At 44.3% G+C, this 26107-nt stretch overlaps 1 protein-coding gene across 14 annotated transcripts in view; it reads left to right on the top strand.

Moving 5' to 3' along the window:
- ZNF667 (zinc finger protein 667) overlaps positions 1–25918 on the top strand; it is a 28690-nt gene extending 2772 nt beyond the window's left edge. Inside the window, exons 2-8 of one of the 14 annotated variants that reach the window (XM_032612558.1) lie at positions 1041–1199; positions 7319–7463; positions 7569–7715; positions 12560–12651; positions 14115–14241; positions 15568–15660; positions 23236–25918. In XM_032612558.1, coding sequence (XP_032468449.1) covers positions 12619–12651; positions 14115–14241; positions 15568–15660; positions 23236–24815 — 1833 coding nt within the window. In that variant the 5' untranslated portion in view covers positions 1041–1199; positions 7319–7463; positions 7569–7715; positions 12560–12618 and the 3' untranslated portion in view covers positions 24816–25918. Of the gene's footprint in view, positions 1–513; positions 863–899; positions 1346–1376; positions 2398–2945; positions 5536–7201; positions 7464–7568; positions 7716–8694; positions 12652–12840; positions 12967–14114; positions 14242–15567; positions 15661–23235 lie in introns of those variants that run through there. The other 13 variants (XM_032612557.1, XM_032612565.1, XM_032612559.1 and 10 more) reach the window with 13 other exon arrangements.
- The last annotated feature ends 189 nt before the right edge of the window (positions 25919–26107 follow it).

The raw sequence follows: 26107 nt of genomic DNA, 5'->3' as shown, positions 1-26107 counted from the left end.
TAACACAACCTGGGCCTCACACACGTAAATGCACAATGACCACCCGGGACCCGCAAGCCCAGACGTCAGGGGCGGGTTCACACCTCCCGTCTTCTCTCACAGACTCGCGGTCACCTCACGCACCGCCACAGGAGGTCGCTCGCGTCCCCGCCCGGCCGACGCGCAGCCGCGTCACTACACGAAGCGGAAACGAGTCGCAGGGGCTCCTGGGAGATGTAGTCTGGGGCCTGGAAAGGCGCCGCGCAAAGGACTCTGGGGCTGTTCGTTCAGAGAAGGCGCAAGCGATATCCCACCCCTGGCCTGGAGCAACATCCCTTCGCTCCTCTCCTGGGTCCATTCGTGTCCGGGCCGGGATCCCTCAACCTCACGATCCGGGAGTGGCCGTCCTGAACGGCGCCACGTCCCGGAGGCTTCTGGGACGTGCAGCCTGAGCTCGCAGTGCGCATGCGCGAGCGTGTGCGTTACGGTCCGTGGGTGAGCCTGGCTCCCCAAACCCCTCTGAGCTCCAGGGGCAAAGGGGAGGGTGTTGGGGCTAGAAGCCCCCGGACGGGAACGTGTAGGTGTGGATGCTGGGGAGGCTGGGTTTGGTTGAAGGGATCAAGGAAGGGTCTCAGCACCCGAAAACATCTACGTGATTTTATAAGGACAGCAACAAGTGGGGCCCTGGGAAGCGCTAGGCGGCCCTTGCGCGTGCGCGCGGCGTAGCGTGTTCCGAGGGCTGGTGTAGGGGCGGGGCCTCGGGCGGGCACGCGAGCGGCGATGCCCCCAAGAGCGGCTCTGAGTGCGCGAGCGCGCCTGCGTATTCCTGCCTGTGAGTGTGTTGGGGCCTCAGGTCTGTGCCTGTGGAAAGGTCCCGGGAGAGGTGAGTAAGCGCCTGCGCACCGCGTGGCTTTATTTAGGGGCGGGGGCCTCGCGCTCCTGTGGACGCCTAGGGGCGGGGCCGCGGCTCGCCGACGTGTCTCGCGCGTGAGGGGGCGGGTCCAGCCAGTGCAGACCGAGGGCCGCGGAGGAGAGTACGCAGGCGCGGGGATCGCGGGGAGCGCGCCGTGCCTGCGCAGCTGCCGGGGTGGGCGCTGCCGGGACGCGACCCAGGAGGACAGGTTGAGTGTGGCTGTGGGTGTGCGCCCACGGCTGCCTGGAATTTTCCGCCCGTGACCGCCTGTGGGGTTTTGTCTGGTTGTGTGGTGACGGAGTGTGAGGTGAGGGACTGTGTTTGAAGCGTGTGGTGGCGTCGCTGTGTTGTGAGAGGAGAGCGGGTTGTGGCGTTTCTGCGTGTGTCTGTGACGGAGCCAGCCGTGTGGTGACGGGGACGTGCCTCAGGACCATGTTCGTATTTCACCGCAAGGTCTGTGGTGTTTATGTGAGGAGGAGGTGACTGCGCCTGTGGGAGGGGGGCCGGGAGTGGGTATGTAAGTGTGGCTGTGAGAATTTGTGTTGTTGAAGCGCGTTCGTGTGTGTGTGTGTGTGACCGACTGATGTAGGTGGCCGTTTATCGCCGTCTGGAGTGGCTGCGTGATTTGACCGGGTGGCTGTATGACTGAGCTTCAGTGGCTTTGCGGTTGTGCGTGTGTGGCAGTGTGCGACTGCGCTGTCGAGGTGTATCTCTCCCTGTAAGCGTGGAAGGAGGATCCCTGTGGGGAGGACTCAGCGGCTTTACGGGCGTGCAGGCTCCTGGCAAGGAAGTATGTGTGCGGTTGTGGGAGGCTTTCCTTCTCGGTAAAACAGGATAACACCCGCGTCAGTTTTGGGAAAATTATATAAATGGGGTAACGTAGTGAAATACCCCATTGCCGAGCTTGGCACTCACCAGGCCCTGTGTAGGTGCTGGGTGTTTGTTGGAGTGATGGTGGTCGTTTTTCGTTGTCCCCGTGCAGAGGTAGAAGCGCGGTCGTGAACGCTGGAGAAATTTGCATCTCTGACCTTGAGATTGAGCAGTACTTCTCAGGGCTGGGGATCTGACCTCTTCTAGAAGAGAAGCGGTGCCCCAGTAGCCCAGCTGCTCCTTGTTGTCTGTTATTGCATTAGTGCATTTGAAGGGAGGGCAGTGTCTGCCCTGGTCTCTGGGACCTGAGGCTGCGTATGGTTGTGTGTCTGCTTCCTAACCAGTGTAGCTTGGGGGACTCTGGGACTTCTGGTTCCATCACTCAGTAGTTCTGTGACTTTGGGAGAGGTCACTTAAATTGCTGACCCTCAGTTTCACCTGCAAAATGGGGATAATAATAGTACCAATCTTAGGCCTGTGGTGAGCGTTAAGTAGAACAGTGCCTGACACAAGTAAGCAACGAATAAATGCTAATTGCTTTATTATTAACCTAATAACCCCAAGGATTCCACACCCAGAGAATCAAATCCACAGGAAGAAAAGCAAGAAGTGGAGCCTCAGAGAAAAAGTTGCAGGTTAAGAGATAAAGTAATCCTAAAGGCTAAATTGAGCTTAGGTTCAGAATTTTCTAGTCGGGGTCCTAGGAGGGCACGAACAGAGGGTCTTCCTTTATGGAGATATCCCTAGGGAGCCTGTGGGGTCAAGACGCAAGCACTCAAGAGTTAATTTCTTTCATTCTGAGAAGCCCACTGGTCAAGACCCAGTGGCAGGGACTGAGGAGGAGTATCTCCTGATAACACAGCGATCTAGAGACATCTCCGTGTCTAGACCAGGGTTTCTCAGTCTTGGCACTTTGTTGTTTTTTTTAAAAATAAATTTATTATTTATTTATTTATTTTTGGCTGCGTTGGGTCTTCGTTGTTGTGCGTGGACTTTCTCTAGTTGCGGTGAGCTGGGGCTTCTGTTTGTTGCGGTAAGCGGGCTTTTCATTGCAGTGGCTTCTCTTGTTGCGGAGCACGGGCTCTAAGCGCGCGGGCTTTCAGTAGTTGTGGCTCATGGGCTTCAGTAGTTGTGGCGCGCGGGCTCTAGAGCGCATGCTCAGTAGTTGTGGCGCACAGGCTTAGTCGCTCCGCGGCGTGTGGGACCTTCCCGGATCAGGGCTCGAACCCGTGTCCCCTGCATTGGCAGGCAGATTCTTAACCACTGCGCCACCAGGGAAGCCCCAGCCTTGGCACTTTGGATGCCTTGGGGCAGATAATTGAGAGATGGGGGAGAGCTGTCCTATATATTTTCGGATGTTTAGAATTATTCCTGTTTCCTACTCCCCAGATGCCAGTAGCATACCCCTGCTGCCCCAATTTTAACAAGCAGAAGTGTCTCCAGACACAGCCTGGTATCCCCTGGAGAACAAAATCACCCCAGTTGAGAACCACTGGTGTACAGGACCATGATGAGGGCACACCATGAACATTTTCAGGGCGTGAGGGTGGGGAGGAGAGCAAGGGGGCTGGAAGAGAGAGGTGATAAAGGGATAATGTTTCTGAGATGAGAAGAAAGGGTGTCCAAAGCCTGCAACATGGGTAGGCTCTGAGAGGCACTCATTCATTGAGCAGTCAGATGCCTGCCATGGGCCAAGCACCTTGCTAGTCAGGATGGACCAGGTTTCTACTCATTGGAGCTTGCATTTAGTAGAGAGATGAAATTAAATTTTTTTTTTTTTTTTCACGGGCCTCTCACCGTTGCGGCCTCTCCCGTTGCGGAGCACAGGCTCCGGAGGCGCAGGCCCAGCGGCCATGGCTCATGGGCCCAGCCGCTCCGCGGCATGTGGGATCCCCCCAGACCGGGGCACGAACCCGTGTCCCCTGCATCGGCAGGCGGACTCTCAACCACTGCGCCACCAGGGAAGCCCCTGAAATTAAATTTATAACAGGTGGCAGTAATTATTTTGAAAAGGAAAGCAGGGTGAAGGGATTACAGGGTGACAGTGGGTGCTGTTTTCAGTGTCGACACCCAGGCTTTCCATGGGCATCTCAGTCAACTCCAAAGCCAAGAATGGCCACCATCAGTGACTCCTTGGAATCCTTTTTTTTTTTTTTTTTTTTTGAAGATGTTGGGGGTAGGAGTTTATTAATTAATTTATTTTTGCTGGGTTGGGTCTTCGTTTCTGTGCGAGGGCTTTCCCTAGTCGCGGCAAGCGGGGGGCCACTCTTCATCACGGTGCGCAGGCCTCTCACTATCGCGGCCTTTCTTGTTGCGGAGCACAGGCTCCAGACGCGCAGGCTCAGCAGGTGTGGCTCACGGGCCCAGCCGCTCCGCGGCATGTGGGATCCTCCCGGACCGGGGCACGAACCCGCGTCCCCTGCATCGGCAGGCGGACTCTCAACCACTGCGCCACCAGGGAAGCCCCCCTTGGAATCCTTTGATCAGGGAATCTAAGGGTTTGGCTTTTCTCCTCCCCAGTGCTGAGGTCTGGACTCTTAACAGGGAGAGGTCAGATCTCCAGCCCGCGACTGAGGCTTGGAGACTGGAGCAGTAGTTCTAAACTATGGCCTTGCATATAATTTAGAAATCTTAAAAGATAAAAATAAGACATGCCTGGACTCCATCCCCAGAGATTCTGACTTAATGGTTCTGGCAAGGGGCCCAGCCATCAGTATTTATTAGAAAGCTCCCAAGAGATTCCTGTGTACAAACAGGGTTGAGAGCTACAGCTGTGAGAGTTCGTGGGCTTCTCAGAATGAAAGAAATTAATTCTGAGTGCTTTCAGTATCTTATCAAAGGTAGTCCCTACAGCTGCACTTCCCTGCAATAGGGACATTCCTAACCCCATCCTACAAGTGAGGAAATCAGATCTGTACCTGTGCCAGCAGAGCAAGGGCAGGTCTGACATTCAGATGCAAAGCTTATGTTTTCTGCTATAGCTGGGCTTGGGTCTTTGGAGAAAGTACCTTTCTATATCCCCGGCCTCTGGGGCTGGCAGGTTCAGGATAGAGGTGATCTTAAAATACTAGATAGGTGGTATAGCAAAAACAAACTCTGGCTGAACGGAAGCAATGTGTGGGTGCATTAATGGCTGGCTTTCAGTTATGTCAGGACCCACCCCAGCTCAACACCCAGCACAGGCCCCCAGGATCACAAGGGTGCTGTGCCCCAAGGGGAGGCATGGCCACTGTCCAGTAACTCTTTTTATTTTAATTTATTTATTATTATTTTTTGGCTGCACTGGGTCTTCGTTGCTGCACGCGGGCTTTCTCTAGCTGCGGCGATCGGGGGCCACTCTTCCTTGTGCACGGGCCCCTCATCGCTGTGGCCTCTCCTGTTGTGGAGCACTGGGCTCCAGGTGTGAGGACCTCAGCAGTTGTAGCAGCGGGCTCTAGAGCGCAGGCTCAGCAGTTGTGGCACACGGGCCCAGTTGCTCCATGGCATGTGGGATCCTCCCAGACCAGGGCACAAACCCGTGTCCCCTGCACTGGCAGGCGGATTCCTAACCATTATGCCACCAGGGAAGTCCCTCCAGTAACTCTTTAAGCTTGTTCTCATCCAGGTTCTAGCCATCCCTGCCTTAGGAGCAGGAATTTAGCTTTGTGCTAAATTGCAAAGCCCCTTCCCACCCTAAGGTCTCGGACTCGGAAGAGAGGCCAGGTTTACAGCGATGCCCTGACGTGGGTGGGATCCAGCCTCTTTATTTGTGATGGTGATGGTGTTTTGAAAAGGTAATTGTATATATGATACAGAACGCCAAAGCGTAGATAGATAGGGAAAAGTGAGTTTTGAGTTTCCAAGCCTAGTGACCCAGTTCCCTTCTTCAGGGACAATCGCTGCTACCAACTTCTTTATTTCCCTTCCAGAACTTGTCTGTTCCTTTTCAAACTCATGTATTCGTATCCTGTATTTTGTTTCTTCTAAGCATTTTCTCTATATCTTTATTCTCCTCATTACACCATATCTTGGAGATCATTTCACACAGTACATATAGAGCAGATTTCTCAACCTCAGCACAGTTGACACTTTGGGCCAGATTGTCCTTTGCTCTGGGTGCTGTCCTGTACATTATAGGATGTTTAGAAGTATCCCTGGCCTCGACCCATTAGATCCCAGGAACACCTCCCACCCCCAAGTTGGGACAACCACAGATGTCCCAGGCATTGCAAGTGTCCCCCGGGGGCAAAATTGCCCCCAGTAAAGAACCTCTGAGGTAGTGCTGCCTTGTTCCTTTTAAGAACTACACAGTGTCCCATATGTGCGTGTAACATTCACTGATTTTCTTATTGATGGGCAGTTGTTTCCAATCTCTTGATAGGAGTAGTAATTGTAATAGGGAAGAACCTTTGTATTCTTTTTTTTTTGGCTGCACTGTGAGACATGTGGCATCTTAGTTCCCCCGACCAGGGTTCGAACCTGTGCCCCTTGCAGTGGAAGTGCAGAGTCCTAACCACTGGACTGCCAGGGAAGTCCCAGAACCTTTGTGTTCTATTACAAGTTAATCACTAAAGGGAGGTTGCTTGAATTACACATAATGGGGTTCTCTGGGAAACCGTGCCTCCCAGGTAATGAGCATTAAGCTAAAATACCTTTGTTTAGCCCATAGGAAACATCCTGACCAAACCCACCTGTGAATGACTGCAGGAAGGAAGAAATTAACACATCCCCTCTGAAATGTTTGACTTTTTCCCCTCCCTTTTAGTATAAAAAAATCTTGAATTCTAACTCAGGAAAGATGATTCTTTGGGACGTGAGTCATCATCATCTCCGTCTGCTGGCTTTCCGAATAAAGTCACTGTTCCTTGCCCCAACAACTCGTCTCTCGATTTACTGGCCTGTCGTAGGGCGAGCGCTATGAGATTGGCCTCAGTAACATAGTGATAATAAAGAAACTAACATTTGTTTAGCTCTGGCACTGCTCTCAGTGTGTTACATGTTTTCATTCATTTAATTTTCACCACAGCCCAGTGGAGTCATCATTGTTATTTGCCTCATTTGACTGTTGAGGAAGCTCAGGCCCAAAGAGGACAGGGAGCATGTCTGAGGTCACACAGGTAGCAGGTGGCAGAGTTGGAAGCTGAACCCAGACAGCCTGGCTCCAGATGGATGCCCTTCACTGTAGGACTGTACTGCCTCTTCCTACAAACGCTGTCATTTTACACACATACGAGAACGTCTGAAGATAAATACCAGAAATGAGGTTACTGGGTTAAAGGGTATGTGCACCTTCAGCCTTAAAGATATTGTTGGGCTTCCCTGGTGGCGCCGTGGTTGAGAGTCCGCCTGCCGATGCAGGGGACGCGGGTTCGTGCTCTGGTCCGGGAAGATCCCACATGCCGCGGAGCGGCTGGGCCCGTGAGCCGTGGCCGCTGAGCCTGCGCGTCTGGAGCCTGTGCTCCGCAACGGGAGAGGCCACAACGGTGAGAGGCCCGTGTACCGCCAAAAAAAAAAAAAGATACTGTTAATTTCTCTCCAACCAGCACTGTGTGAGAATTCTTACTTCGGCCCTCTTAGTGTCAGGCTTCCTTGATGCGTGGTGTATACTGAGTTAAAAAGGAAAAGGAAGGCAAGAAATAACCGTGTGGCTGTTGCTGAAGATATCTCATGTAAACTTTTAACAGCTAAGGGTGAAGCAGGTTTTGTTTACCCCATTGCACAGGTGAGCAACCAGGCTTTGTGTGGCTCTCCCACAGCCAATAATTGGCAGAAGCGAGCTTTGAATCCAGAATTATCTAATATCAAACTGCTGTTCTTTCCTCCCCAGCAGTGCTGAGTTCCTTGGAGAAAATTATTTTGTGGACGAGAATCGTGCTCCTTCAAGGGCAAACAGCCATGAGAATCCACAGGATGGATGCGTTGCCACTTCCTGGAGCAATCCATTTTACTTGAGGAATCAGAAGAGAAGAATCTGGTAAATGATTTAAAACATGATTTTATATTAACACAGACTCAGATTTATCATGATGTAGGATGCGAAAAGTTATATGGATGTTTCAGAACAAAACAGAAGATTGCAAGAGTTTTATGTTATGGGGCAACTGCATTGGGGTATTCTCAGGCCACAGAGCTAGCCATTAACCCTCCTCTACTGTGCAAGGACATTTGTCAGAAGTTCTCAGACGCCACGTGTCAGTGAAGTGCTGGAGCTGGCTTGCCCCGCCTCACATGAACCCGTTGTGCACACCTCTCCCCAGTTCCATGTTCAGTGACATCAGTTTGATATATTACAGTGGGCCCTGGTGGGAGTATGTACACCGTGGAAATTGGCAGACACTGCAAATTACCCAGCGCATCACTGTCCCAAGGTTGAATACAGAGAATTCAGGCATCCAGGATTCTTTGTCACCATTTTCTACACAAGGGAAGCCTTGCTCAGCACAGTCAGAATTGAAGGCCAGGCCACTCGGTTTGTCACTGAGCCACAACTCATCAACCTTAGTGTGGTCTGCTCCAAAGCTCCCCAAGTGCTGTGGCACTCTGATATAACAGAGGTACATATCTCGTAACTGTGGTGCCACATTGACACCTCCCGAACCCTGCCAGAGAAGACAGTGTGAGTATTTGCCATGTAGACCCTTATCCTGCTCCAAGAGGACAGACTGTGCTGCATGTGGATGGGGCTTAAATCCAGGCTTCATCACTTAAAGCTCTGAGACGTCAGGCAGGTCTTCTTCCCTCTTTCATCCTCAGAATGGAAACTGGAACCCATGTGGTCAGTTTGCTCTAAAGGTGAAATCATATAATGCATATAAATATCCAGTACAGCTCTCAGTCTCATACTTACTACTTTTATTGATTTTTAAATTTTTATTGGGGTATAGTTGATTTACAATGTTGTGATAGTTTCAGGTGTACAGCAAAGTGAATCAGTTATACATATACATATATCCACTCTTTTTCAGATTCTTTTCCCATATAGGCCATTACAGAGTATTGAGTAGAGTTCCCTGTGCTATACGGTAGGTCCTTATTATCTCATACTTATTATTAACTGGGAGGCATTGTTGTCACCAGGGGTTGAGCACATTTAACATGCACACACCTGAGGGCTTCCCCAGAGCATGTGAACAGAAGGACAGTAGACTGTTCAGAACAGAAGACTCAGCCCACAGCACCGGCCACATGCCACACTAATAACAACAAAAATGATAAGTACAGCTACCATGATAACTGTCTTGTCTGCTCCTCACAGCAGCAGCCCTTCACCTTCCTTTTGCAGACATAAAGGATCAAGGTAAAGACCCAGTAAGGTTCAGTGTCTTGCCCAAGGCCACACAGCTACACACAGGAATGTTGGTCAACTCACAGCGTGCAGTGGAGAACAGGAGGTGAAGGCAAAGGCGGACGTAGTAACAATAGAATTAGTTTCCCACGTAATGAAGTGGCACCTACTGCATGTTCAAGAGGCCCCTACCCCAGCTAAGTGGGCCAGGGAGGGCTCTTTGAAGAAGTGATGGTAAAGAAAGTATTTACTACTGGGCCTTTAGTCGTTCAGGTAGCGAATAGTTAGCCAGCCCCTTCCACGTGCCAGCTCCTGGTCCCCAGGGCACGTGGGGCTTATGCTCACGTGGTTGGGACAGACTGTAAGCACCAGAAGCAAATCACATAGTGTGTCAGCGAGGAGAACTGTGGAGAAAAGAGAAGTCAGAACTGGGAAAGGGAGAGGTGGAGGGTGATGGATAGGAGGGTCAGAGGTAGGTTGCAGTAATAAATACAATGGTTAGGGTGAGCCTCACAGGTAAGGTGAGGTTAGAACAAAGATTGAAGGGAATGAGGAACTGAGACAGGGGAAAGAGCATTGCAGGCGGGGTCCTGAGGCAGGACTGTGGCAGCTCATTCAGGGATTGGCAAGAAGGCCAGTGTGAGGAAGGGGAGAATTGTGAGACCTGAATTCATAGCTCATGGGAGGGAAAATAAGGCCAGATACTACATGTAGACTCTTACCTAATCCTCACAACAACTCCAGAAGTAGTTCTGTGTTGCCCCCGTTTAACAGGGGAGGAAACTGGCACAGAGGGGCTAAGTAATTTGCCCAAGGTAACACAGCTAATAAAAATAGTCATCAAGCCCAGGTGGTCCAACTTCAGAGTGAGGCGTTTAACACACACCAGGCCACCCAGCCGTTCCCTGTAACCCAGGTGAAGATAGGGCAGGGCTCCAAGCTCCTTCTGGACCTGTGAGTCTGAGTTAGGCAGGGCTGGTGTCCCATGGCTCCTTTCTGCCCTGCTGGAGTGACCTCATAGGCTAACCTCAGTGATCTCCAACCAGCCCCTTTCATCTGGCCTTAGCGCATCCCTGAGATTCCTCTGAATCATGCATTTTTTTTTTAGCACCAGGTCATTGACAAAAGAGAAGAAAAGCCCACTTATAGGGCACATGAATGGGAAGGAACAAATGGAAGGGTCACTGTATTTGTTTCCCATTGCTTTGGTGACAAATTACCACCAACTTAGTGGCTTCCAACACACCTTCATTCTCCTACGGTTCTGAAGGTCAGATGTCTGAAATGGTTTAGGCAGGGCCATGTTCATTCTGGAGGCTCTGGGGAGAATGTGTGACCTTGCCCTTTACAGCTTCTAGATGCCACCTGCATTCCCTTCCTGCATCTTCAAAACTGGTGGCACAGTGTATCCAGACCTTTTTCTCTCTGACTCTGCTTCCATCATCTTCTCTGTCTCTGACCTCCTGCCTCCCTCTCATAAGGGCCTTATGACCACATTGAGCCCACCTGGATGATCCAGGATCATCTCCCCACCTCAGCATCCTTCATTTCGTCATATCTGCGAAGTCCCCATTTTGGCCTTTTTTAGACCCTGCCCTTTTCCAAAGACAAGAGGGCTTGGAATGACTGCTGTTAGAACTGTTCTCTGTGCTGTGGTTTCAACATAAAATGGTTGCACTCCACCCCACTTTCAGCATGCCAGGAAGCATTTTGGACTGGTTACTAAGTCAGTCAATAATTTTTATTGAGCACCGCTTTGCACAGGGTATGGTCTCATACATGGGAGGAGAGAGTGAACAAAACAGTTTAGGTGTCTGCTCTCATAGAGCCCAAGTCACATGGGGGACATGGTACCTGCATAAACAAGCCCTTTTCAGGAAGCCGGGGGTACTGCACAGAAAATGGAGCAGTAGAATGGCGTAGACTGTATAGTATGAAGCAGTGCTGTCCTGTAGAAACATAATGCAAGGCAGAATTTTAAATTTTCCAGAAGCCATATTGAAAAAAGTAAACAAATTAATTATTAAAGTTAATTTTAATAATACATTTTGTTTAACTCAATACAGTATATCTGAAATATTACCGTTTTAATTCGTAATCAATATAAACAATTACCAGTGAGATTTTTTTACATTCTTCATTTCTTTTTTAACTGAGTCTTTAAAGTCAGGTGTGTCTTCTACATGTATAGTGCACCTCAATCCAGACACTTAATTGATCTGTATTTAAATTTCATAAAATTTACCATTGGAAAAGTAGATTCACACACCCAAGTTGTTCCAAACATACTTAAAAGTTTACAGTAACTGAATTAAGGATCAATTCTTAATTTTAGATTAATAATAAATTTTAATTCAGTGATTTTAGTATTTATCATTTATTATGGTTTTAATAATAAACAAATTGAAATAAAATTAAATAGTTTCTTATTTCCAGAACTCCGCGTCTCACGTGGCTGCTGGCATGTGTTGGGCAGCACAGGTATAGAGTGACTCAGGGTGATAGAGGGCCTCCTGTGGAGGTGATACTTGACGTCTCACCTCTTCCTCTCCCACTAATGCACACCATTGAGATTACCCTTCTAGATTTCTGCATACCTATCTAATGAGTCCCTTCTCCAGCTGTTGCTTCCCCCTCGCCCCTCCCCCACCACACACACCCAGTTTATTTGCCACATAGCCACCAAGAAAAATTTTGTTAAATATTAGGTCAGCCACATCATTCCTCTGCTCAGCCACCAACCCCCCATGATGCCTTATTGCGCTTAGGATGAATTCCAAACTGCTCCTCAGCCCTTCATGATCTGGCCCCTCCTGCCCTCACACACCTCCTAGTCCACCACTCCCCGTCTCACTCACTCTGCGTCAGCTCACCCGCCTTCGCACTTCCCTTCACCTGCAAGCATGTGCCTGCCGCAGGGCCCTTGCACCTGTTGTACGTCTACCCAGAATGCCCTTCTCCCAGTGCCCAGGTGGCTCACACTGCAGTCACACCTCGGCTCCAGAAGTAGTTGTTGCCTCCTCTGAGAGGCCTTTCCCTGCCACCCCGTCACTCCATCCCCTGCTCGGGTCCTTTTTTTCCTGCATAGCAGTGATCTCAGCTAACACTGTGTTCTTTTTTTTTTTTTTAACACTGTGTTCTATCTGGACTTGTCTTCCCTGCTGGAATGTAAGGTACTTGGGAGCCAGTACCTCTCTGCTCTAACTCTGCTCTCTCCCCAGCGCTGGGGACAGTGCCTGGCACCTGATGAGCACTCCACAATTCCTTGTCAAATGGAAGAACAGGTGTCTGCCTGTCTCATTTGCCTCCTGATCTGGAGCCTCCTGTGATCTTAAGAACAGATAGTGTTGGCCGTGGTCCCTCCCTGATCCTGAGAAGGGGCAGGAATGCTTCAGAAGATGTTGTGACCTCCCACAATGTGCATGTCTGTGCACGTGTGTGTGACCAGGGTGTGGGGCCAGGGGATTCTTATCCTAGAGACCCTGGGACCACCCAGAAGGCCCAGTCGACTCATGACTTCTCTTCTCTCCCAGCCCCACCTTCTCAGCACTCTGCCCCTCTCCAAATTGAAACCCTCAAGGGGGAGGAAAGGATGCCTGCTGCACGCGGGAAATCCAAGTCCAAGGTAAGTAGTGGTTCCTCGTCCTTTGGGAAAGTTCCATCGTGTAAGAAACCATTTGCTTTCCTTCCATGGGAACATCCTATCCCACAGAGACCCAACCAAGACATAGTCCCTGGTTTCCTTCCATCACCACCACGGGGCGTGGGAGCGTGAGAAGGGCCACTCAGCGTACCCCCTCTCCTTTTTTCTCAGTGTGCACATGACCATTCACCTATTCATTCAGCATCTCCAGGGTCTCTGCCTGTGCTGGGAGGAATACTGTCCCCAGAGAGAAGACCAGAGCCACCATGATTTCTCGAGGTGGACATGAGTACCCAGGTGGGACCTGCTGGGGCAGAGGAGGATTGGATGCTGTGCTCCAGAGTTAATCTCTTGATGTTGCTTTGTTTTTACATGTACACCCCAGTTTTACAAGGAGGACATCTCTCTAAGAGACTCCTCATAACCCTGTATTCAGGTTGAGTTAGTTGGAGCCAGGCCAGTGAGTCAGCCTCCTGAAATAAGCATGTTTCAAGACTTTAGATGATGAAGTGATTTTCTACAGTAAGCCTCTTCAGTGTAGTTTCTCATAATAGACACTTTTGCCCTTAAGTTATGGGTATTCATTCCCTATTGCCACAAAGTTGGCCATTCAAAACAGCACACATTTATTATCACACAGTTTGTGGGCTGGAGTTCAGATACAGCTTGGCTTAGCTGGATCCTCTGCTTTGGGTCTCACAAGGGTGAAATCAAGGTGTCAGCAGCTGTGGTCTCATCTGAAGCTCAGGGTCCTCTTCTGAACTCATTGGTTATTGGCAAAATTAGATCCCCCTCCTGCATTTCATGTGGCTCCCTTCATCCCATCTTCAAACCAGCAGCAACAGGTCACATCCCATTCATCCTTCACATCTCCTAGACTTCCCTTTCTGCTCTCTTCCACCAGCTGGAGAAAATTCTTTGCTCTTCGGGGCTCCTGTGATGACATCGGGTCCACCTGGATAATCCAGGCTACTCTTCCTATTTTAAGGTCAACTGATTAGTAACGTTGATTACATCTGCAAATAAACTTTTGCCATGTATAATGCAGGCACATGTGGTTAGGGACATGAATCAGCAGCCAGACTGCCCAAATTGAACCCCAGCTCCTTCATTTACAAGCTATTAGATCTTCAGTAAGTCACCTCACGTTTCTGGGCCTCAGTCACTGGCTAACATGAGCCAGTACATGCAGAGTACTTAGAAAAATGCCTTGTCTTTGTCAATGCCCCGTAAATCCAAGTTGATATGCTTTTTATGCAACAAAATCTTTATCATGTTGTATTGTGTTTTGTTTAATACACCTGCCCCTTTTGATCTCAGAACCGCAAATGTTTCCTTAATAGAATCCTGGCATCATGTATCTCCCGTGTTTGGAAGTCCAACGTTTTCTCAGCCATGTGGAAGCACAAGCCCACAGTGAAAGAACGTGTGATTTTCCATTTCAGGCACCAGTCACATTTGGGGATTTGGCCATCTACTTCTCCCAGGAGGAGTGGGAATGGCTGAGCCCCATTCAGAAGGATCTGTATGAAGATGTCATGTTGGAAAACTACCAGAACTTGGTTTCTCTCGGTAAGGCTCTCCTGCCCCCATAATCCACAGCTGGCCCATCGTGGGACATGAATCAATCAGTCTAGTCAAGAAAACAGAAGCCACTCCAGTTTTTTTTGTTGTGGTTTTAATGGCTTTATTTAGGTATAATTTACATATTATACAGTTCACCCATTTGCAGTATGCAATTCAGTGATTTTTTTTTAATGTATTTACAGAGTTGTGCATCCATTACCCTAGTCAATTTTAGAACATTTTCATTATCCCCAAAGGAAAGCCTATACCCATCATCAATCACTTTTTATTTCCCCCTGCCCACTAATCCCGCCCGATTAGGCAAACACTAATCCACTTTCTGTCTCTATGAATTTGCCTGTTCTTGGCATTCCATAAACGTGAAATCAAATATGTTGTCCTTTGTGTCTGGCGTCGTTCACTTAAGGTAATATTTTTGATGTTCATCTACATGGTAGTGTGTGTCAATACCTCATTCCTTTTTATGGCGAAATAATATTCCACATTTTGTTTATCCATTCACCAGTTGGTGGGCATTTGGCTTGTTTCCACTGTGTGGCTGTTACGAATATGCTGCTGTGAATGTCCACGTACAAATTTTCGTGTGGATGCATATTTTCATTTCTCTTGGGTATATACCTAGGAGTGGTATATGCTGGTCATATGGTAACTATATATGTAATCTTTTGAGGACACCTGGCTTGTTTTTAAGAGAAAAAATTTGAAGTATTGACTTAACAGGTACTATTAAAAGGTGAATATTAGACACAGATGGTAACTGCAGGACACAGCCACCATCCTAGGGCTGGGAGGACAGAAGAAAGAGTTGAGAGTTTTTAGGACTCTGAGGAAGGGACTCAGACTTCTGAAGGAGAGGGGTGCACTGCTTGGTTTATCCTTCTGAGGGGGCAAGATGAGGCTAGTTCTGGAAGTGCAGGGAAAAAAAGAAAAGCATAAATTGAAACCACCAGTACCCCTATTGGTGGATGCTGACATGGAGCACCTGGCATAGAAGTGTGGATTACAGCAGAACGGTGGGCTTGGGAGCAGAAAGGCAATAGCTGAATAACCAGCCTCAGGAGTTTCTGGTCCAACTTTTCATGAAAATAGTTGGCTTTGTAGAGTTAGAAATGAATAACTCTGCTGGCTATGACTGAACTTTCATCCTTCTTATTCTCCACCTATCCTTTACATCCTCCATGCTTCTCTTGCACTAATAAGCCCCATTTTTGTTGACACAAAGCTTGGCTCTGACAAGCATGTGTCAGTGTCATGTCAAGCATGTCATGGTGCCCACATCATGCTCAGTTCCAGTGTTTTTCCTGTGTGCAGGACTTTCCTTTCGGAGGCCAAATGTGATCACCTTATTGGAAAAAGGGAAAGCACCCTGGATGGTGGAGCCAGTGAAAAGACGCCGGGGCTTGGGTGAGTGACAGAGAACCAAGGCTTAGAAGCTGACATTCTGTGTAAAGGTGCCCTCCATCATGAGAGGGCAACATCTTTAAGATAATAGTTGAGAGCCACTTTCTCCACCTCAGAGGCCCCAGGCTTGTGCAGAAAACGCAAGCCTCTTCAGTATGAGCCCCAAGAGGGAGAATAACCAACATTTAACAAGCTCCTCATTAGGTACTCTTTTAAGTACAGGTTCCTCCCAACAACCCTATAAGGTAGGTACTATTATTATTCCTATTTTATAGATGAGGAAGCTGAGGGCCAGAGAGGTTCGGTGACTTGCCCAAGGTCACCCAGCTAGGAAGTGGCAGCAGAGTTGGAGTTTGAACCCCAGCTTCCGGTCCCAGAAGCTCAGCTTTTAACAGCCTCATCCCCACCTATCCAGTCCCCTATCTCGGCTTTCATATTTCCCTTCAGAGAAAGTGTGTTCTGATTTCTCTAATGATAGCATTTCAAATGATCAAACTTGCATCATTTTCTTCAATCCTTAAAAAAAAATTAAAAATCTTTTCCATAACTGTTTATTTTGACTGCTTTTCAAGAACTCATTCCCTTTTCTCATAGATTCCTCTTTGGTTGGTCAAGTTATGGGTTTTTAAAATTTTTTTGTGTTTTTTTGTTTGTTTTTATAGATTTATGAGTTTATTATTTGTGGTAAAAAGCACATAACATTAAATTTACCATCTTAACCATTTTTAAATGTATTGTTAAGTATATTCACATTGTTGACCAAGAGTTATCTAGAACTTTAATTTGCAATACTGAAACTCTGTATCCACTAAATACTAGTTCTTCCCACCCCTCCATTGAGCCCTTGGTATGATTTTGACTACTATGGATACTTCATATTAATGGAATCATGCAGTATTTGACTTTTTGTGACTGGCTTTTTTCTGCTTAGCATAATGTCATCAAGGTTTCATCCATGTTGTAGTATGTGACAGTATTTTCTTCTTTTTTAAGGCTATATGATACTCCATTGTATGTATATACCACATTTTCTTTATCCATTCATCTGTCAATAGACATTTGGGTTGCTTCCCCTCTTAGCTATTGTGAATCATGCTGCAATGAACATGGGAGTACAGATATCTCTTCGAGATCCTGATTTCAATTCCTTTGGGTATGTACCCAGAGGTAGGATTGCTGGATCATATGGTAGTTATGTTTTTAATTTTCTGAGTAACCTCCATACCGTTTTCCACAGTGGCTGCACGATTTTTCATTTCCACCAACAGTACACAAGGATTCCAACTTCTGCTCATGCTCACCAGCACTTGTTGTTATTATTATTTTTTAATATTTATTTATTTGGCTGCGCCGGGTCTTAGTTGTGGCACCCGGGATCTTCGTTGCTGCTTGTGGGATCTTCGTTGCAGCATGCTGGTCTTACTGTGGCATGTGGGTTCTTTTTAGTTGCGGCATGTGGGTTCTTTAGTTGCGGCATGCAGGCTCTTTTAGTGCGGCATGCAGGCTCTTGGTTAAGGCATGTGGGATCTAGTTCCCTGACCAGGGATTGAATTGGGCCCCTCTGCATTGGGAGCATGGTGTCTTAACCACTGGACTACCAGGGAAGTCCTCTGGGGTGTTTTTGATAGTGGCCATCCTTATGGTGTGAGGTGATATTGTGGGTTCAATTTGCATTTCCCTGATGATGAGTGATGTTGAGGATCTTTTTATGTGTTTATTGGCCATTTGTCTGTCTTGGAGAAATGTCTGTTCAAGTCCTTTGCCCATTTTTTAACAGGGTTATTTGTCCTTTGTTTTTAAATTGTAGGAGTTCTTTATATATTTTGCATGTTAATCCCTTATCAGATATATGATTTACAATACCCATAGGTTGCCTTTTCCCTGTCGTTTTCTTTGACATGCAAAAGTTAAGTTTGAAGTAGTCTCATTTGTCTGTTTTTTCATTTTGTAGCATGTGCTTTGATGCCATGTCTAAGAAATCAGTGCCAAATCCAATGTCCTGAAGCTTTTCCCCTATGTTTTCTTCTAGGAGTTTAATAGTTTTAGGTCTTACACTTAGGTCTTTAATTTATTTTGAGTTAATTTTTGTATATGGTGTATGGTAGGGGTCCAAGTTCATTTTTTGCATGTAGATACCCAGTTTTCCCAACACCGTGCATGGAAGAAACTGTTCTTTCCCCATTGTATAGTCTTGGCACCCTTGTTGAAAATCATTTGATCAGATTTGCAAGAGTTTATTTCTGGGCTCTCCATTCTCTTCCTTTGGTCTACATATCTATCTTTATGCTACTACCACACCATCTTAATTATCAGGAAGTCTGAGCCCTCCTGCTTCATTCCTCTCTTGCAAGATTGTTTTGGCTGTTCAGGGTCCCTTGAGATTCCATATGAATTTTAGGACTTTTTTCTATTTCTGCAAAAAGATGTTATTGAGATTTTGATAGGGATTGCATTGAATCTGTAGATAACTTTGAGTGGTATGGACAGTTTTACAATATTAAGTCTTCCAATCCACAAGCACAGGATGTCTTTCCATTTATTTGTGTCTTTTGATTTCTTTTAGCTATGTTTGTAGCTTTCAGTGTACAAGTCTTTCATCTCTTTAGTTAAACTTGTTCCTAAATATTTTATCCTTTTTGATGCTATAATAAATAGGATTGTTTTCTCAGTTTCCTTTACGGAGTGGTCATGGTTAGTGTATAGAAACACAACTGATTTTCGGGTGTTGATTTTATATCCTGCCACTTTACTGAATTCATTGATTGCTTCAAACAGTGTGGTAGTTCCTTCTATTCCTATTTTTTTGAGTGTTTTTATCATGTTAAGTTTTGTCAAAAGCTTTTTCTGCATCAGTTGAGATGATCGTCTGGTTTTTATCCTTTAATTTGTTAATGTGATAGACTACATTTATTTTCCCATATTAAACTATCCTTGCATTCCAGGTATAAATCCCACTGGCTCATGTGTATGATCCTTTTAATATGTTGTTGAATCTGGTTTGCTAGTATTTTGTTTAGGATTTTTGCATCAGTATTTATCCAGGGATATTGGTCTGTAGTTTTACTTTGTTGTGATGTCTCTGGTTTTGGCATTAAGGTAATGATGGCCTTACACAATGAGTAAGTATTCCCTCTGCTTCTGTCTTCTGAAAGAGATTATGGAGAATTGGAATGATTTCTTCCTTAAATGTTTGGTAGGATTCACTAGTGAACACATAATGGGCCTGGTACTTTGTTTTTGAAGTTTATTAATTACTGATTCAGTTTTTTAGATAGATATATGCCTATTCACATCATCTTTTTCTTGTGTGAGTTTTGGCAAATTATGTCTTTTAAGGAATTGATCAATTTCATCTAGATTATCAGATTTGTGGGCATAGAATTGTTCAGTTTTCTTTTATTATATTTTTAATTTCCATGAAATATGTAGTGATGTCCCCTCTTTGATTTCTGATATTAATTTGTGTCTTCTCTCTCTTAGTCTATCTAGAGACTTACCAATTTTACTGATTTTCAAAGAACCATCTTTTTATTTCATTGTATTTCTCTATTGATTTCCTGTTTTCATTTTCAATGATTTGCTCTAATTCTTTTTTTTTCTGCTTACTTTGGATTTAATTTGCTCTTTTTCTAGTTTCCTAAGGGGGAAACTTAAATTTTTGACTTTAGGTTTTTGTTCTTTTCTATTATATGCATCCAGTGCTATAAATTTCCCTCTAAGCACTACTTTCAGTGCATCCCACACATTTTGATAAGTTGTGTTTCCATTTTCATTTAGTTCAAAGTATTTTAAAATTTCTCTTGAGATTTCTTCTTTGACCCATGTGTTATTTAGAAGTGTGCTGTATAATCTCCACGTATTTGGGGATTTTCGAGTCATCTTTTTGTTAGTGATATCCAGTTTAATTCCATTGTGGTTTGAAAGCAGACAGTATGATTTCTATTCTTTTAAATTTGTTTAGGTGCGTTTTATGGCCCAGAATATAGTCTGTCTTGGTGCATGGTCCACGTGAGCTTGAGAATAATGTTAATTCTGCTGTTGGATGAAATACTCTATAGGTGTCAATTATATCCAGTTGAATGATGGTGTGGTTGAGTTCCATTATGTCCTTACTGATTTTCTGCCTGCTGGATGTGTCCATTTATGAGAGGAGGGTGTTGAAGCCTCCAACTATGATAGTGGATTCATCTATTTCTCCTTGTGGTTCTATCAGTTTTTGTCTCATGTAGTTTGATGCTCTGTTGTTAGGTACATACATGTTAAGAATTGTTATGTCTTCCTGAAGAATTGACCCCTTTATCATTATGTAATATCCCTCTTTATCCATGATAACGTTCCATGTTTTTAAGCCTGCTCTATCTAGAATTAATATAGCTACTTCTGTTGTCTTTTGATAAGTGTCAGCATGGTCTACTTTTCTCCATTCATTTACTCTTAATCCATATGTGTCTTCATATCTAAAGTGGGTTTCTTATAGACAGCATACAGGTGGGTCATGTTTTTTATGCACCCTGAAAAATCTCTTTTAATTGATGCATTTAGACCATTGACATTTAAAGTGATTATTGATGTAGTTGAATTTATATCTACCATTTTGTTACTGTTTTCTATTTGTTACCTTTATTTTTTGTTCCTATTTTTGTCTTCCACTCTTTTCTGCCTTTTAAATGAACATTTTATATGGTTCCATTTTCTATCCGTAGCATACTTTCTTTTTTTATACTTTTTTTTTTTTTTACTTTTTAAACTCTTTTTAGTGGTTGCCCTAGAGCTCACAGTACACATTTACAGTTAATCCATGTCCACTTTTAAATAACACTGTACCACTTTGTGGATAGCATGAGTACCTTATAATAAAGTAATGCTAACTCCTTCCTCCCATCCCCTCTTTCATTGCTGTCATTTACTTCACTCATATATATAAGTATACATTAGCATACACACACACATAAGGTAAATATATAAGCATATGTAATCAAATACATTGTTGCTATTATTATTTTGAATAAACTGTTATCTGTTAGACTAATCAAAAATAATAAAAGAGGTTTTTTTTTTGCCTTCATTTATTCCTTCTTCAGTGCTCTTCCTTTCTCTATGTAGATCCGAGTTTCTGACTTACATTATTTTCCTTCTCTCCAAAGGACCTCTTTAACATTTCTTGCAAGGCACGTGTACTGGCAACAAGTTCTCACAATACTTGTTTATATGAGGAAGTCTTTCTCTTTCACTTTTGCAGGAAATTTTCACAAGGTACAGAATACTAGATTGGTGGGGTTTTTTCTCAGTAATTTAAATATTTCATGCCACTCTCTTCTTGCTTGCATGGTTTCTAAGAAGTTGAATGTAAATCTAATCTTTGTTCCTCTATAGGTGGAATCTTTTTTCCCTCTGGCTTCTTTCAGGATTTTTTCTTTGATACTCTGCAGTTTAAAAAATGATATGCCTAAAAAAAAAAATTACACACCTAGGTATAGGTTTCCTAACATTTATCCTGTTTCGTGTTCTTTGAGCAGCTTAGATATGTAATTTAGTGTCTGACATTAATTTGGGGAAGTTTTCAGTCATTATCTTTTTTTCTCTTTCTTCTCTTCTGGTATTTCTATTACAGATATGTTATTTCTTTTGTAATTGTTCCAGTCTTTGGATATTTTGTTCTGTTGTTTCAGTCTTTGTTCTCTTTGCTTTTCAGGTTTTGAGGATTTTATTGATAAATTCTTTAACTCGCAGAATCTTTCCTCAGCTGTGTTAAATCTACCAAAAAGCCCATCAAAGGCATTCTTCATTTCTGCTACAGTGGTTTTGATCTCTTAACATTTCATTTTGTTTCTTCCTTAGGATTTCCATCTTTCTGCTTACATTGCCCATCTCTTCTAATATGCTGTATACTTTATCCACTAGAGCCCTTAGCATATTAAACATACTTGTTTTTTTTTTTTTTTTTTTTTTTTTTTTTTTTTTTTTGCGGTACGCGGGCCTCTCACCGTTGCGGCCTCTCCCGCCGCGGAGCAACAGGCTCCGGACGCGCAGGCCCAGCGGCCACGGCTCACGGGCCCAGCCGCTCCGCGGCATGCGGGATCCTCCCACACCGGGGCACGAACCCGTGTCCCCTGCATCGGCAGGCGGACTCTCAACCACTGCGCCACCAGGGAAGCCCAACATACTTGTTTAAAATTTCTGACCTGATAAGTCAAACATCCCTGCCATATTTGAATCTGGTTTTGATGCTTGCTTTGTCTCTTCAAGTTGTGTTTTTTGCCTTTTGGTATGTCTTCTAATTTTTTCTTGATAGCCAACCATGATATACCATTTAAAAGGAACTGCTCTAAATAGGTCTTTAGTGATGTGATGGTGAGGTGGGGGAGGGAAGAAGTCTTTAGTCCTATGATTAGGTTTTCAGTCTTTTAGTGAAACTTCTCTGGATTGCGAACATCACAAATGATTCTGTTTTTCCCTCCCACGTTAGGTGGGACAAGCTGGCTAGAGCCAGGTGGAGTTGGATATTTTCCTTCCCCAGGTCAATTAAGCTCTGATAATACCTCAGCCTGGTAGGCTCTGGTTACCTACCTAGTGTCCCCTGAGGGCAGGCCTGGTTAAGAGGAACAGACTGATCTGGCATATTTCAAAATGATTCCTTTTCCCCACCCCTTGGAGGCAGCCCAAGATAATTTTTCTCCTATATTTAAGGTGAGAATCTGATCAAACTCCTAAAGGTAAATCTTGCCATATTGTGTGGGCTGCTTTGACTAGGTCCCCCTGGAGTTTTTAACTCTCAGAGCTGTTGGCACTGAGCCTCCAACAACTCATTAATTATAGTTTAGGTTTTCCTGCCCCAGCACAGGTTCCCATGGTGGTTATGCTTCTGAGTCTCTGCTTCAGTAAGCTTCGGTTTGTCTCTCCAGTCTTGGAGGAAGTGGTTCGCCCCGTGCCCTCCCCTCTATAATGGATCTAAGAAGAGTTGTAGGGCAAAATGGTGACTTCCAAACTTTTACATGAGGAGCCAGAAACCAGAAGTCCAGTTTGTTTTTTTTAAGATTCGATTTTAAGAATACATTTAAAAAATTTACAACTTTATTGAGCCACATACTGTAAAATTCATCCATATTAAGTGTATAATTTAGTAGTTTTTGCTAAATTTACCAAGTTGTGCCACCATCGCCATAAACCAGTTTTGGAACAGTTTTGTCACCTCAGTAAGATCCCTCATGACCATTTACAGATAATCCCCATTCCCACCTTCAGCCACAGGCAACCAGTAATTTACCTTCTGTCTGTATTTTACCTTCTGCCTTTTCTGGACATTTCCTATAATAAAACTACATTCATCTGCTGAACAATATATGGAGTTTAATGTGGTATATGGTATACATTTATTCTCTAAATAAAACCTTTATTCATTTCCAATTGCGCTTCCCTGAATTTCAGTTATGAAATGTTTCTATAAAGCCCTTACTGTGTTAAAACCATAATGTGACACTAAAAAGTTATTCTGATTATCATTGTTATTATGATAATGATTGCAAATAGCTTTATTTTTCTAGCACAGGAAAACAAATTGAATTTCTTGATGTCTTTCAGACTTAGGGTCTAAATGTGAGACCAAGAAGTTATCTCCATATCAGTGCAACAAATCTGGGCAAAGCATCTATCAGAAAGCAGTTTCTGCACCACAAAAAGTTCCCACAGGAAAGAGAGGCTGCAAGAAAAATTCAGTCCTAATAAAACCCAAGAAAGTGCATTCAAAGAAGAAATCTCTAAAATGTAACGACTGTGGGAAATTCTTTAGTCAAAGCTTATCTCTTAAACTTCATGAGAACTCTCATACTAGAGAGAAGCCTTATGAATGCAGTAATTGTAGAAAAGCTTTCAGACAGATCTCATCCCTTATTCTTCATCAGAAAATTCACAATGGAAGGAAAAGCTATGAATGTGATAAATGTGGGGAAGGCTTCATTCAAAGAACAACCCTTATTTTACATGGGAGAAGTCACGATGAAAAGGAAATCTTTGACTGTGGGAAGGCCTTGAGTCAATGCCAATCTCTCAGTATACATCAGAAAATCCACCTTGTCCAAAATGTCTACCAGTGCAGAAAATGTGAGAAAGCCTTCATTCGAATGTCATCTTTTTTACTCCATAAGAAAATTCACAATGGAAAGAAAATACATAAATGCAATGAATGTGGGAGAGGCTTCAGTAAGAAATCCGTCCTTGTTGTACATAAAAGAATTCATACTGGAGAGAAAACCCATGAAAGTGAGAAGGCCTTAAGTCAGAGTTTACAGCAGCGAAGTCACCATGCACAGAATCCTTATAAATGCAGAAAATGTGGGAAATTCTTTAATAGGATTTCATCCATTATGCTTCATCAGAGAATTCACACTTCAAAGAAACCCTACAAATGTGATAAATGTGAGAAGATCTTCATGCGGCTTTCAACCTTTACTCTACATGTAAGAATTCATAATAGAGAGAAACTATACAGATGTAATAAATGTGAGAAGGTCTGCAACCGGCATTCATCCCTTATTCAACATCAGAAAGTTCATACAAAGAAAAAGAAACTGTTTGAATGTAAGGAATGCGGGAAGATGTTTTCTGGAATTGCCAACCTTAAAATACATCAAAACATTCATTCTGAAGAGAAACCTTTCAAATGCAATAAATGTAGTAAAGTTTTTGGCCGCCAATCATTTCTTATTGAACATCAGAGAATCCATACTGGAGAAAAACCCTATCAGTGTGAGGAATGTGGGAAAGCCTTCAGTCACCGAATATCTCTTACTCGACATAAGAGAATTCATACTGAAGATAGACCCTATGAATGTGATCAGTGTGGGAAGGCCTTCAGTCAGAGTGCACACCTGGCCCAACATGAGAGAATTCACACTGGAGAGAAACCATATACATGCAAAACGTGTGGGAAGGCCTTTAGCCAGCGTACATCCCTTATTCTACATGAAAGAAGTCATACTGGAGAGAAACCCTATGAGTGTAACGAATGTGGGAAGGCATTTAGCAGTGGCTCAGATCTTATTCGGCACCAGAGAAGTCATTCTTCAGAGAAGCCCTATGAGTGTAGTAAATGTGGGAAGGCATATAGTCGGAGCTCATCCTTGATTCGACATCAGAATACACATTCTGAGGAAAAGGCTTAAGATTGTTTTAAATATGTAAAAGCTAAGAGGGAGGCTAGCAAAGTAGCAGAGACACAGGCATGGGAAAATGCATTTGTCTATAACATAAATTGTGTAAAAATGGGACAGTTTGATGGTGTGTCCCACTTTGAAACCCAAAGAGCAAAAGTCATTGGTGATTTTGACCTGAGTATTTGAAATCAACTGAGGCAGTGACTTTATTATAGGTCTTTGTTTCAAAATAGCAAGCTCAGATGATTGGATCAGTCATTTTTAATGAAGAGCATTCTTCATTTGATAAAAATAACTGGTACTTTATTTCCAATGTAATTTTAAAGCTATTTCATTGGTTATGTACAACAAAGTGAATTGTAAATCCATTTTTCTGGATGGAGCTGTGAGCCTGATTTAAGGTAACATGAAGAAAGAGTTTGACTTTGTCCCTTAGAACTAGAAGTATCACACAGAAGGGATTTCCTCACAAACCAGGGTGCCATTTTCAGCTGGCAGAAACTTCTGGTTGAGAATAAAGAAGATTGAGTAAAGATAGCACTCATAATTGTGTGACGCAATAGAGTCATTACCATACTGTCTCTATGGATATGAAGACATATGATCTTAATGGTGTGAAAAATCTAACAAGCCTGGGACAAGCTAATGAAAAAAAAAACAGGATGTATTGAAGAATGAGGAACTTCAGAACAAGAAGAAATCATTTGTTATTGTTTTGTTTGAAAATGAATTTATATTTATATGAATAAACATTGGTATTTTCATGTGAAAACACTGGTGTACAAGTGATTGGTGGAGAATGGGATGTCATGGACTGAATGTGTCCTCCCAAAATTCGTTTGTTAAAACCCTAACCCCCAATGTGATTGTATTTGGAATTGAGGCCTTTGGGAGATAATAAGGGTTAGATGAGGTCATGAGGGTGGGGCCCTCATAATAGGATTAGTGTTTTTAAAGAAGAGACACCAGAGACCTCTGCCATGTGAGGACACAGCAAGAAGGTGGCTATCTGCAAGCCAAGAAACTAGCCCTCATCAGTATCCAACCTTGTGGCATCCTGATCTCAGACTTTCAGCCTCCCAAACTGTGAGAAATAAATTTTGTTTACATCACCCAGTCTATGGTATTTTGTTATGGCAACCTAAACTGACTAATACATGGGAAAAACCCTGCATTTATGTGCCAGGCTCTTTCATGTCAGCTGTTCACCATATATATAATAGTTTTCAATGCTGCTTTCCAGTTTGTGCAAAATGTGTAAGAAATAAAATCAGAATTCTTTTTTGGAATTAGGTTATATA

Source organism: Phocoena sinus, chromosome 19, assembly GCF_008692025.1.
Source record: "Phocoena sinus isolate mPhoSin1 chromosome 19, mPhoSin1.pri, whole genome shotgun sequence".
Taxonomy (NCBI): Eukaryota; Metazoa; Chordata; class Mammalia; order Artiodactyla; family Phocoenidae; genus Phocoena; species Phocoena sinus.
This window is presented reverse-complemented; position numbering and strand designations above follow the sequence as displayed.